We start from the raw sequence: 12,750 nt of genomic DNA, 5'->3' as shown, positions 1-12,750 counted from the left end.
GGCGAGCGTGCTGGCGGTGCTGGTCATATATGCCGACCAGCTGCGGACGGTCGAGGTGTGGCTGGAGACGGGGGAGCTTGACGGCGAGCTTCTGCCGTGGGAGGGAGAGGGCTCCGAGGAGCATCTTGTGCAGAGGTGGGCGGACGGCTCGAGGCGCGCGGCGTGGGAGAGGAGGGAGCTGGGCTGGGGCGGTGCCGTGAAGAAGATGAGCGGGTATTACTGGTGGCGGAGGGACCCGAGGTTGGCGTTTAGGAGGCCGCGCGGTGTGAAGCTGGGAGGGTTGTAGATGTGCGAGACGTGGTGTTGACAAGTTCAACAGGTCGAGCGGCGTGTGATGGCAGGCGTTTTCGTCCACGTACTTGATAGGCATATTTCGACCCAGACGCAACATGAAGCTTTCCAGACTGTGCGTGGTAGGAGTGCTTTTTTTTGATACAAATGCTAGTTGTACAGTCTTTATGCCATGTCCTACGCCTCCTCAACGTGCCCGTCCTTCTGCTTAAACGTCACTTCCTGCGCATTCCTCCTCTTGCCCACCCTCCCCATGCGCTCCAGCCCATCCATCCACGGCCGCAGCACCTCGGGGATGGCCACGGTGCCCGTCTCCTCGTCCCAGCCGTTCTCCAACAGCGCCGCCATGACACGCGGCACCGCCAGCGCCGTCCCGTTGCACGTCCACGGGAAGCTGATCTTGCCGTCGACCCGCGTGCGCGTCGCTAGCCGCCTCGTCTGGTAGTCCGTACACGTGCTGGCCGACGTCAGCTCGCCCCAGCCGCTGTTGATGGACTGTCTGCTGGGGAACCAGGCCTCCATGTCTACTTTGCGCGTGGCCGAGGCACCCAGGTCTGCAGTCGGCATGGACAAGACGCGGCAGTAGAGCCCCAGTGACTGCAGAATCTCCGTCTGGATGTCGAGCATCTCCTCGAACACGTCCTGCGCCTCGTCCTCGCCGGGGCTCGTCCACGCAAACATTTCCACCTTGGTGAATTCGTGCACGCGGTAGAGGCCCTTGGTGTCGGCGCCGCGAGCGCCTGCTTCGGCGCGGTAGCACCGAGACACGGCGACGCGCTTCATGGGCAGATCCTCCGGGTCCAAGGTGGTGTTGGCCTTCATCCCGGCGAGGGAGATTTCAGATGTCCCGGCGAGGCACATTTCGGGCACGCCGCGGTCCGCATCGGCCTTGGATTGCGCAATGGCGTAGACCTGCTGTTCGCCGTGCTGGTCGCGTGGCTGGAAACCACACGCCGCTCCGATGTGGCTGTATACCATTGTCGGCGGCGAAACCTGAGTCCAGCCGTACTTGGTGGCGACGGCGAGCGCATACTGCACGAGGGCTTGTTCGAGTTGAGCGGCCTCGCCGACGAGGTAATACCATCCCCAGCCGGAAGCTGTGGCCGCGCCTGCGAAGTCGAACAGTCCCAGCTCCGAGCCGACATGCACGTGTGACCGCCAGACTTTGTTCTCGGGCGAGTTGTCAAAAGCCGTCGGCGGGTCGTTGATGTAGCTCAGGAGAACAGCCTCGTCTCCGCGAGGAGTGTCGGGGCTCGTTAGATTCGGAATCTCCAACGCGAGCGCTTCCATCTCGGCAACGGCCTCAGCCTCGCCCTTCTCGATGACGGCCAGTTCACCCTTCAGCTTCCTCGCCTCGTCCTGTACTTGCTCCCTGCCCATCTCCCGAATATCCTCGACATCATCATCCCCGCTGCTCGTCGCCGGATTCGCGAGGAATTTCCGCAGCAAATTTGACCTCTCGCGGAGTGCGCGCCCCTGTCGTTGCAAGACCTGCCATTCGGAATGCAGCTCCAGGATCCTGGCGGGGTATGTTGCTTGATTTTTGTAGTTTCGCTCCAGGCATGTGAGCTCATATAGCTCTGGGTTTTGACGAATGTGCTTGATGTCGATGATGGGCTTTGGCGCTATAGGGGGCCGCTTGTTGTCTGCAAATGTGCGCGCAGAGACGGCTCGCGTTTGTAGCTTGAGACCCCGACAGCGTAGACATGTCAGTGCTCGATTCATCGTCTTGGAGTGGTGATGCTATGAGCTTGAGCTCATGCTCATGCAACTCCGACGAGGGTGTGAGTGAGCTTGAGTTGAGGTGAAGCTCTCTGCAGCTTTTGGGGGTGTGGGGTCGGTCTAATAATGCAATTGGCCGAAATGGGGGACGCCAGCATTCAGTGTACGTACCAGACACAGACAGTAGACTTGAATAACTGCCAGACTACACTCAACTGGGCAAGCGGATAGACTTGTCAAAAGTTAGAACATGCCTGTTCATTTATGAAAGCAGGCTTGTCGAATACATGCTCATGTACATTTCATGCGTCTAAATCAAGTGGTATCTTCTGAATGCACACCAACTCCTCTTCGCCTCACCTCGCCTCATGTCACCTCACATCCATCACCTTTACTACAAGGCACCCCAAACGCCGAGGGTCCAGTTTGTGTGATGGCCTCCAGTTCCTCTGATGGTTCCCATACTTTGCCGCTGCTGGTTCTTGAAATCAACATCACACGGACGAGATGCTCCGTTTGCGCCTTGCTGCAACCACAGCTCCCTATCTATGGTGGCCAAGGCTGGAATTTTCAACTGACACATCAAGCTGGCACCCGCCCAGGCTCCCAGCGAGTGAATAGCTCGCAGCCGGCCCTGGACCTGGGGCCGTATCGGCCTGTTGCGCGTGATCTTGGCCTCGACTTGGTCTTCTTGGGAATCTGTCGTTCCCGATTCCGACCGCAACCCATCAGAATCGTCACCGCCGGACTCTGACGTCCCAACAGAGGAGATGCTTGACCTTTGGAGGCTAGCCTTGCGTTGGGCTCTGCGGCCGTTTCGCAAGGCCTCGACGCTTTGGCCAAACACAGGCTCCCAACCCCTTCGTTCAACAATGCTCGTAATCTCGTCCACAATTCTCTCCTTTACACCTAGAATATTCGAACAGCCCCCAGTGAAAATGATTCGAGACATGCAGACTGCCCTGACGTCAAGAGGCAGCTGAAGCAGGTGCTGATATACAAGCAGGTGGAGGGGCAGTTCGTGGTCATCAAAGGTGGTCCGAGCTGCTGAAGGGTCGAAAAAGGAATCATCGCAGACATCGGCAAGCTTGTTGAAGGGTATGTGGATAGTTGAGGGAGGGTTTGTTGATCGAAGTGGCACTTCGGCTATACCGCTCGGTTGATTTGACTCTCCTTCATTTTCGTCCTGCTCCTCCACCGTGTCCAACTGCGTAGACTGTCTCTGAGATGACTTGAAGGCCGAGGGTCGACACCACATGAGCCGACACAATATGTCCTCGCATTCTTCAAAAGCCACGGCTCTGTCTTCTGATTCGTCGTCTCCTGCAGAAGGGATCAAGGCATGAAGCAGTTTGTATAGCGCATCATTAAGACTCCTGCCACCCCTGACAGTCCTCGAGCTTTTCACTTCCCTGTATTCGTAAACACTGGTTACGGCAGTTTCGTTCCAGCCCATGTCCACTATCAATGCTGACCGTACGCCGGCTCCCACAGTTACCATTGTGGGAGTCGACATGAGAGAGATGATTGGGGTTTGGAAGTTGGTGAACAAGGTGTCTAATACAGAAGATAGAAGAGGAAGTGGAACAGCCGAATCCAGGACAAGACCAAGTCGTCTCGGCCTAGAGTCAATGAGCAGAAACCTAGACACACACAATGAGCACTTGTTCAATCGTCATGTCATCACTGCACGCTACCTTGTAAATGCTTCTCGCAACAGTCGGTCAAGCTTGTCTCGAAACAAGCCCAAGTCGACATCGCGCACGTCATAACGCCATATTTCGTGATCGGCGGCCCATTTCCTCGAAGGACCCGAAGCCGGTTCCTGCCAGGCTCGAAAATCACCAACTCGCCGTTGCTGTCCTGGTCCACATGCCAGGCAGGCTTTAGGCAAGGAGTCGCCTGCAAAGCCAGCTCGAATATAACGCGAACCAATCTCAAGAAGTACAAAATCGTCTTCTGCACGGATCGTTGATGGCGACCCAAATGAGGATGTGACGGTCCTTGGCGGGGTGTGAGGCGTTGATGTACTGGCCGGCGCTTGTGATGTCCCTGATCTTATCGTGGCCACGCTCCTGTGCGCGAGCGTAGTGCTTGCGCCAGAAGACATGGCTGGGGATGCAGGTCAATTTTTAAGAGTGAATTCGAATTCGGCTCGGTGCTGTAAGACGACCAAGCTCGTCACCAAAGGCGTGGACCAACCAGCGCCGGCTCAGACGATATGCACTTAGTGAATGCGGTACCTACATAAGCGGGCTGCAGTGACGGACCAGTTGACCCCTGATCAAATGCTTCCTGTCGCCTGTGTGGCTTCTGGGGTGGGCCCACAAAGTCAACAACGGCAGGCGTCGCTGAGGCGACGTGGGGCATTTGCTTCATCAATCACCGCGACCCCCGATTCTCCAACTGCAGCCTCGCAATCAAGTGCCAATTTTGGGAACAATGCCGACCTGGAATGGGCATCAAAGGGTACATAATACCCCCCAATCCTATATTCCTGCGCATAGCTAACTGGCTGAAGTATTTACAAAGAGCTCGGTCCGGGCAAGCGGATCTCGCTCTCCAAGCTTGCCGCTGACAGCTTGGAGTCCGCAAACCGACCGTATCGCATGGCTATTGACTTTGCAATATGGCACTTCCAGACACAGGCTGCACAAGGTCTGCACACCCGCCTCGCTACATATAGTCTGGCATAGCCATGATTTATCATGCTGACCTATCCAGGTGGTACCAATCCGGCATTGAGGACTCTGTTCTATCGCCTAGTTCGACTCCTCGGGACCCCAATACAACCAATCTTTGTGTTTGATGGGTCAAATAAGCCCATATTTAAACGAAACAAACGATCAGGACGAGGCGACGGCGCTACAACGGCAGCGGCGAAGCACCTGATACGATTGTTCGGATTTCCTATCCATGATGCCCCCGGCGAAGGAGAAGCGGAATGCGCCCTCCTCCAGCGACACGGGATAGTTGATGCTGTTCTCAGCGAAGACGTCGATACCATAATGTTTGGATGCACAAAAACCCTCCGTAATTGGTCTTCCGAAGGGAAAACTTCCACAGCACCAACCCATGTTTCTCTATACGACGTTGAGGACATGGCGTTGGGAGACCTAGGTCTTGATCGTGAAGGCATGGTGTTAGTTGCATTAATGAGCGGCGGTGACTATCTTCCGGACGGAGTACCCGGATGTGGTGTAAAAGTAGCCTGTGAGGCGGCCAAAGCTGGCTTTGGAAAATCAGTTTGCCGTCTAAAGGTATCCGATAAAGACGGTATACAAGCATGGCGGAATTCTCTACGACATGAGTTACAAACCAACGAAAAAGGCTATTTCAGAACGAAGCACAAGGCGTTAACGATACCAGAAGACTTCCCCAACATCGAAGTCCTGCGCTACTACACCCACCCAATAGTGTCTTCCGAATCCAGTATTGAGGCTATTCGTCAAACAATGGAGCAAAAGCACGTATTTCATCTAACCGCATTGCGCGAGTTTACGCGAGAGAATTTCGACTGGGACTACCGTATAGGGGCTGTCAAGTTTGTCCGAGTTCTAGGACAGGCAATGCTTGTTCGCGACTTGGCCAATTCCCAAATTGCCGCCCAGCATGTTAAACGCATTTCTGGGCGACGAACACACTTTAGCACAGATGGCACACCCGAACTACGCTTGGCTTTTATCCCTGAAGAAGTTGTCCCCATTGATTTGGCAAAAGAAGTTGACGAAACTGTCAATCCTGGCCGAACGGGATTGGCGTTGAACAGCGACGATGAGTTCGACACTCCTGAGGGCGTCCCCACCATTAACGCTCCAAAACTGTTTGACATTTCCAAACCCGATCTCGCCTGGGTGCTGGAAGGTTTGGTGAAAAATTCTGCCTCCGACGTTTTCCAAGAATGGCAATTGAAAGAACAGGCCAAGGCTGTCCGACGATCTCCTACAAAGACAAAGAAAAAAGCCGGTATAACCAAAGCTCTCAAAGGCTCCGATATGCCTCGAGGCTCACTTGACAAGTATGTCACAGCCACAAAGGCAGCTCTTGCCAGCAGCCAAGGTTCTTCCAAAGCTCTTGAGCCAAGTTCATCACTCCACAAGAGCCTTGCGCGTCCCAAAGCCACGCCAAGCATAAGTAAGCAATCCTCGTCCTCGCCTACGAGGAGTCCGAAAACAACGGCAACCATTGAGGTAATCGACAGCTCACCAGTCATGCCTAGATCCCCCAGGAGGCAACCAGACGCGATCTATATTTCATCAAGTCCCCCAGCGCCGGCATCCCGTTCTCCTCCTGCATCTCCTTCCCCGTCAGGTTCAGTTTATAGTACGGCTTCCAAACTCCCACAGTCTCAAGAGGTTCCCGAATCAATACGCTCGATTCTTCAGGCGAGCCATTGCTCTAAGAGCCTGAAAAATCCACTACAACGGCAAAGACAACATCAGGAGCCTAAAACAAACAGCTTGACGTTGAAACAGTCTTCTATGGAACTGTTTCTCAGTAAATCCAAGAGGAAAGCCACCGAAAAGCGAGTAATACTGATAAACAAGGAAGGGGAAGGGGAAGGGGGAACAAATTCCGACTCGGACCTGGAATCAATATCAGCGCCAGCACGGTCTCCCTCACCTATTCAGCCTGTCTTAAATCAGGAGACGGCTGCAGTTGGTCAGGGGGCGTCGTGTTCGAGGGGACCGGGGCCATCACCCAAGAAGAAGCTTTCTAGGGCAAGGCCTTCAGGTTCCGGCTTTTTCGAGGAAGTCGAATTGGATGAAGATGAGCGCAATGCGGAATTAAATACAAAGTTGAGCAGAAAGGGAGCCGCCGTTCGGTGGAGTGATGTATCAATCATTGATTTGACAGCCACTGATAAATAGCGAGCATAAGGCATCGGTTTATACTTGTATAATCATATTCATGGGGATCATGTACGATAATGTGAGAGAATATAAGCTGGAGACCATGTGGCCCTATACGGCCCATATTTCTACTTCTTTTACTGCATAATGCATGCTTCTGCGTGGCGGTACTGGATTCCCGGCTTTTGCGGTTAAACCATTCCGGTAGAAGAGGGTGTATCCAGCGTGTGCAGTCTTCTTGTTTTGCTGAGTGGATTTACCAAGACACGACGGCGCAGAGAGGCGTCTATTACATACTCTCTCGCATCGGCGGTCAGAGCCCCTTTGTATTTGCCGCTTGGCAGTTCGCACATGCGTGTTTGATGCTACAGTATGACAGTTGCTTCAGGAAGTCAATGGTTGGCCTCTGCCAATGATTTGTTTGTAGTCGCCATTGTGGTGAATGCAAATATGATAACGCCCGTTAGCTATTATGGCGCACCGGCTGTCCAGACTCTCTAGTGTTGAATTCTAAGAAGGGGGGAGGAGCGCGCCTACACGTTGACTTGTTATACCTGGTATCTCATCAGTGAGGGTGTCAGGTGGCTGGCATTATGTGAAATACATCTTACCACCGAGACGAGATGGTCTTGAGCCAGCTCCTCAGTCTGCCTGGTAGGCCGACGAGGCGAAATGGCCACCTACCTGATTATCTCGTACTATGGGCCAAGAATGGGCGGGGACGGCTGGTATTCTGTCATGTCATGTCATGTCATATGCTAAAGTTGGTGTCTGGCAATGTCGAGGGCACGAGGCCGGAGGTGAATGACGAGATAGACGAGAGGTCCCCACGCGGGTTCACGGCTTGTCCTTTCTTGTATCATGTAGACAATTCGTCAATGTGTATGTACTATTTTGTCTTGACCCCGTTCTTCCTGTAGAATACATTGCACGCCCGACATGCCGCGATGCACCGATATCCCATATTTTCCAAACACAGTAGCCCAACGCTATGCACACGTCACTACGCCAAGTGATGCAGAACCTACGGTATGCTATTCAGTTTTATGCAGAATGACCACCAACCGCCTCATCAGCCTTCACCCATGACCAGATCGGGGTCGACCTCGGTCCCCAGATCCCTCTCCTCGAGGAACCTCCGGCCGACCAGCTCCCCGGGGAGATAGGTCTGACGAACCCTGCCGTCGCGGTAGTTCGGAGGATACTTGTACTCGGCGCCGTATCCCATGTCCCGCATAAGTCGGGTGGGCGCGTTCCGCAGATGCAGCGGCACGGGGAGACTGGCCACGCCCGGCTCGCGCAACGCCGCGTACGCACTATTCAGGGCCCGGTACGCACGCGTGCTCTTTGGAGCGAGACACAGCGCAATGGCGCAATGGGCCAGCGGGATCCTAGCCTCCGGCATGCCGATTTGCTGCGTGGCAGTGTACGCCGCCGTCGCCAGGGGCAGGAGGGTGTTGTCTGCCAGGCCGACGTCTTCCGAGGCGATGACAACCATGCGGCGGGCGATGAAGAGGGGGTCTTCGCCAGACTGCAGCATTCTCGCCAAGTAATACAGTGCTGCGTCGGCGTCGTTGCCCCGCACCGACTTGTGAAAGGCCGAGATGGAATCGTAGTGCTGGTCGCCTCCCCTGTCGTACACGAGCGTCTTGGTCAGCGACGACTTGATGTCTTCCTTGGTGATGCCCTCGCGCGTGGTCAGCGACAGCGCCACCTCCAGCAGGTTCAGTGCTGTCCTCGCATCTCCGTCGCTGAACCTGGCCAGGTAGCCCATCATTTCGTCGTCTATCAGCGGCGTCGGCGGGTACACCACTTCCTCGGCCTCTCTGGCTCTCTTCAGAATACCCGTAATGTCTTGTTCGGTGAGCGACCGGAGCGTAAACGTGCGGCACCGGGACAGCAGCGCATTGGCGACTTTGAAGGACGGGTTTTCCGTCGTCGCCCCTATCAGTGTGACCGTCCCCGCCTCGACGGGCTTGAGAAACACATCTTGCTGCGCCTTGTTGAAGCGATGTATCTCGTCGCAGAATATGATTGTCCTGCGGCCCGTGAGAGTCAGTTCGTTGGCGGCTTCTTGGAAGAGCTTCTTGCATTCGGACACGCCCGTGCTCGTGGCGTTGAGCTCGATGAAGCGACTCCCGACCATGTGGGCTATACATCTCGCGATGGTGGTCTTGCCAGTGCCCGACGCACCCCAGAGTATCATGGACGGGACGCGATTTGTCTCTATGAGGCCTCGTAATACGCCGTTGGGCCCTACAAGATCCTGCCCGCACACGTCGTCGAGCGTCGTGGGCCGCATCCTCTCGGCCAGGGGGGCTGAGCGTTGCGTCTTGGCCCTCTTTGCAGCTTGCCCGTCTTCTTCCTGTCCGTTCACCACGCCATTTCCTTTGGCCTTCTGGTCGACAGCCGAGAGGCCGGAACCCTCGTTCCCGGCACCGGGTCCCTCATCGAAGCTACGCTTCTTCCCAATGATGGGTGGGAACGTCCCATTCACAAGAGGGGCCAATGCCTTGCCATCGGAGTGTATTCGTTTCGGTGCGGGCGTTGAAAAGAAACTCGACGCACTGCGCTTCTGCTGGGAGGGCGTATGAGAAGTTCCGTTTTGCTGCGACGTAGGTGGCGAGGGGTCCTTGTCGGCGATGAAGCTTGTGCAGCCAGAGTCGATGTGGCTATTGATTTCGGACGATTTGACGGGTTTGTTGCATATGGGACAGTCGACTGCCATGGTCCATTGGCTCTGGTTCGAGCGGTATGAGCTGAGGTAGCGCTAGTATGTTTGGTGGAAATGGTCGGGTGTAGTTGGTTTGAACTTGGCAGATTTATTTGGCAAAAAGCGCGAAGACGCGAATCGCACATGCGAGTTTAAGTGATGTGACGCGCTGTCTGGTGGCCTGGTGGTGCACATGTGCTCAGCTACAAGGGTATTAGCGGGGCCAGGGGTGTCAATTGGGGGCAGCTGGGGTAATGTATGCAACCAGACGTCAAGCAAGACTGGAGGAGGCACAATCCCATTAATGTTATTATTTTTATCAACTCTTTTTTTTCTTTACTTGATATTTCTGATGTGGATGCTCATGCAGTAGCCATGACCATTAGCCATCTCACCATCTAGTACGAGTCTCCTAACCCGTACCATCCCACCACCACAGCTGACAACTCGACTTCATATCATTGTGTGGTCAGCTTCCATGTGCCGAGGCATGCAGGTACGCAAAGCCTCAACGTTGCACAGCAAATGAGATAAAATGAGCTGAATTTCCAAAGTTGGAGTCTGTAAGAGTATTACTACCCACCGCCTCTCGCTGGTCAACCCATGTATCACTGCCGCCTCCCAAACGTATGTTTGTTAGCCCTATCAAGTTAAAACTTGTTGCATAAAACTCCATCAAGTACACCCAAAACGCCGTATCTCATGCATGCAAGTCATACTATATAGCCTCCTCCATGCAACTGATCACTTGATGGCCTCACTATTCCCGTAACACTGCCTCCTGCCCCAAGATTCTATCTATATACACAATTCGCTGGCTTTACATTGACGTCTTCAAAGTCCGAATCTTCGGCGACGAAATGGCGTTTTCGGCCTTCCTCTTGCCCAAAACAGGCTCGGGTGTTCGCCGGGAGGGACCAGGAGTGCCTTCACGGTCTCTCGTGGCTTCAGCGTGGCACGACGCATGGTACGCTCGGTTGCCCACGAGGACAGCGTCCAGCCAAACCCATTCTTGCGCCGTGTCGAGCCACTTGTTTTCGAACCTCTCTTGGCAGATTGGGCAAACGTTGTTGATGCCGCTCGCGGGATCCGGCACGGGGATATACTTGGGTCCCTTGTTCGCTTCTGATGCTTGCCCAGCACCGTCGTCGGGTGCCGGAATGTGATCCGAGTCTACTGCCTCGCGAGAGCGAAGCCAATCCTGGATATCGTCTTAGTAACTCCATCGCAACCTCACTCGAGCTATTCCTTCCAACATACCTGATAATCCACGTACCAACTTCGGTGCGTGCCCCTCTTCTCGGCTTCTGTTGTTCTCTGGTGAACACGAAAATGCCAGTCCATGTGAGCCATCTTCTTTCGCTTTCCCTCCTCATCCGTCTTGAATCGTCGTCCACATTGCGAGCAAGGCGGACCGAGATTATCATAGAGAGCAGCAACAGTACTGGGGCGGAATCTAGAGCTTGTTAGATTTCATGTGATGCGAAAATAGGGGGGGGGATTGTACCACTGTAGGAATTACGTACTGTTGTTTTAATGACGTCGAGTCTAGGACGGGGCCATTGAGACCATCAAGTCCCTGTTGGCTGGCTGCTGCCTTTGCCGAAGCCAATATGCTGGAAATGTTCAGAGGTAGTATTGACTGAGACGGCGGCGGCGGAGGAGGAGTGGCGACAACTGGTACACCACTACTTGGAGGTGTAGCAGATGGTATCATGCCTGCTTGACGAAGTTGTTCCAGCAAGGACATCGGATTCTGAGGAGGAGGCTTCGGTGTTTCTGCATGGGTCGGAGGCGGCGATCGGATGGGAGCATTAGGAAATGGGGCCGCAGGAGTGGCATTCTGTGATGCTGCCGCCTGCCTAGCCATGAGTGCTGCCATTGCTCCTGGTCCCAGGAGAGAATCGAGCGTTACTTGAGGCTTCTGCTCAGGCACCGAGGCTGGGACTGGAGTTACAGGCGCAGGATGAGATGGTGGGTGGCCTTGAGGGGGCACATACCCAGGAACTGGCGTCGAGTTCTGGGATGGCGTTGCCTTCATCGTCACGGCAGCAAGTTCAGTTACTTTGTTTTTAATAAGCTCCAGCTGATCAGGTGGCAAACTAGTATTGCGCACAACGCCTTGAAGATCGAGCAGGGCTTTTAGTCTGTTTTGAACACTATTATCATTTGGGTTCTGTGCGAACTCTGCCCTCATGGCAACAATCAAATTCTGAATGTCATTGCTCAACGTTTCTACACTTATTCCAGCCAGTGTCCCCGCCCCTGCAGACCCATATGGTCCGGAGAGGAGCGGTTGGAAGGAGGCCGGTATAGAGCCATGTGGTTGAGGAGTTGAGGAGCTGGGGAGGAACTAGACGGTGCATAGTCAGCAATAAAATCTTTTGTGTGCGATGGAGCCAGGAGGCTACTTACCTGCTGTTGTTGGCCGGGGTATGGCGCCTCGCCGGGTCTGCCGCCATTGGGATAGCCATATTGCTGCGCAGGATACGGGCCAACCGGACCACCAGGCTGCCCTCGCATGCCGGGAGGCGTAGGTGTGTTCCGGTGAGGTATCATGGCAGAGCGTGGTCGCCCAGGGATGGCTCCCGGTTGCGGCATCGTCGCGGCTCTGGCCTTCATAAGGGCATTCTCTATTGGACGAACCAGTTCGTGCGAGAAGACAGGGCGCGTGTCCATTGATCCAGGAACAGGATCCTTCCAAGTCTTGAGCATTTCTTCCATCTTCCTCCGTACGTTGTTGTCGACCACGGCATATGATTCCATAAATGTTTTGAATAGATTTCGACCAAAGTACAATGTGTATGGCGTGCCGACATTCTTCACAATAGAGTCGAGCACGTAGAGGGCGGGCAATTTTTTCGTCGGGGGTGCCTAACGGTGGGTTAGTTATGCAACTCAACACGATACGTCGTTTGCTTCATGTGTAGATTTATACCTTCAGAATATGTTGTTGAAGAACCTCGGCAATGGCCAGGGCGTGTTCCGTATTTTCTCTCGCAATCACGGTCAAGTTGCTAATCTCGAACCTCATGTTGGAAGAGAGATCTTCCAGAGCATGGCGGTAGTCCTCCGCAACCTCGTCGGCTTCCGACATGACTGAAGCTGAATTGAAGAGATCTTAACTAATTACCAACTGTTCTTCACCCTTTATCTGCCTATTGGGGAAAT

General features: G+C 54.3%; 5 protein-coding genes across 5 annotated transcripts; 1 reads left to right on the top strand and 4 right to left on the bottom strand.

Annotated features, from left to right (window-relative positions):
* Window positions 1-468: 468 nt before the first annotated feature.
* On the bottom strand, window positions 469-2,016 carry MAA_05371 (seryl-tRNA synthetase; the record flags this gene model as incomplete). The annotated part of the gene is made up of 1 exon (XM_007823369.1): window positions 469-2,016. The coding sequence occupies one exon, from the start codon at window positions 2,014-2,016 to the stop codon at window positions 469-471; it is 1,548 nt and encodes a 515-aa protein (XP_007821560.1).
* A 391-nt stretch (window positions 2,017-2,407) lies between these two features.
* On the bottom strand, window positions 2,408-4,123 carry MAA_05372 (ro-7-like protein; the record flags this gene model as incomplete). The annotated part of the gene is made up of 2 exons (XM_007823370.1): window positions 2,408-3,656; window positions 3,711-4,123. The coding sequence occupies 2 exons, from the start codon at window positions 4,121-4,123 to the stop codon at window positions 2,408-2,410; spliced, it is 1,662 nt and encodes a 553-aa protein (XP_007821561.1).
* A 345-nt stretch (window positions 4,124-4,468) lies between these two features.
* MAA_05373 (flap structure-specific endonuclease) lies at window positions 4,469-6,884 on the top strand (the record flags this gene model as incomplete). The annotated part of the gene is made up of 3 exons (XM_007823371.2): window positions 4,469-4,482; window positions 4,535-4,671; window positions 4,738-6,884. The coding sequence occupies 3 exons, from the start codon at window positions 4,469-4,471 to the stop codon at window positions 6,882-6,884; spliced, it is 2,298 nt and encodes a 765-aa protein (XP_007821562.2).
* Window positions 6,885-7,938: 1,054 nt separating this feature from the next.
* On the bottom strand, window positions 7,939-9,594 carry MAA_05374 (ATPase; the record flags this gene model as incomplete). The annotated part of the gene is made up of 1 exon (XM_007823372.1): window positions 7,939-9,594. The coding sequence occupies one exon, from the start codon at window positions 9,592-9,594 to the stop codon at window positions 7,939-7,941; it is 1,656 nt and encodes a 551-aa protein (XP_007821563.1).
* Window positions 9,595-10,399: 805 nt separating this feature from the next.
* MAA_05375 (mRNA cleavage factor complex component Pcf11) lies at window positions 10,400-12,676 on the bottom strand (the record flags this gene model as incomplete). The annotated part of the gene is made up of 5 exons (XM_007823373.1): window positions 10,400-10,780; window positions 10,840-11,035; window positions 11,106-11,932; window positions 11,995-12,453; window positions 12,518-12,676. The coding sequence occupies 5 exons, from the start codon at window positions 12,674-12,676 to the stop codon at window positions 10,400-10,402; spliced, it is 2,022 nt and encodes a 673-aa protein (XP_007821564.1).
* Between the last annotated feature and the right edge of the window lie 74 nt (window positions 12,677-12,750).

Source organism: Metarhizium robertsii (genome assembly GCF_000187425.2).
Source record: "Metarhizium robertsii ARSEF 23 chromosome Unknown MAA_Scf_2, whole genome shotgun sequence".
In the NCBI taxonomy this organism is placed as follows: domain Eukaryota; kingdom Fungi; phylum Ascomycota; class Sordariomycetes; order Hypocreales; family Clavicipitaceae; genus Metarhizium; species Metarhizium robertsii.
This window is presented reverse-complemented; position numbering and strand designations above follow the sequence as displayed.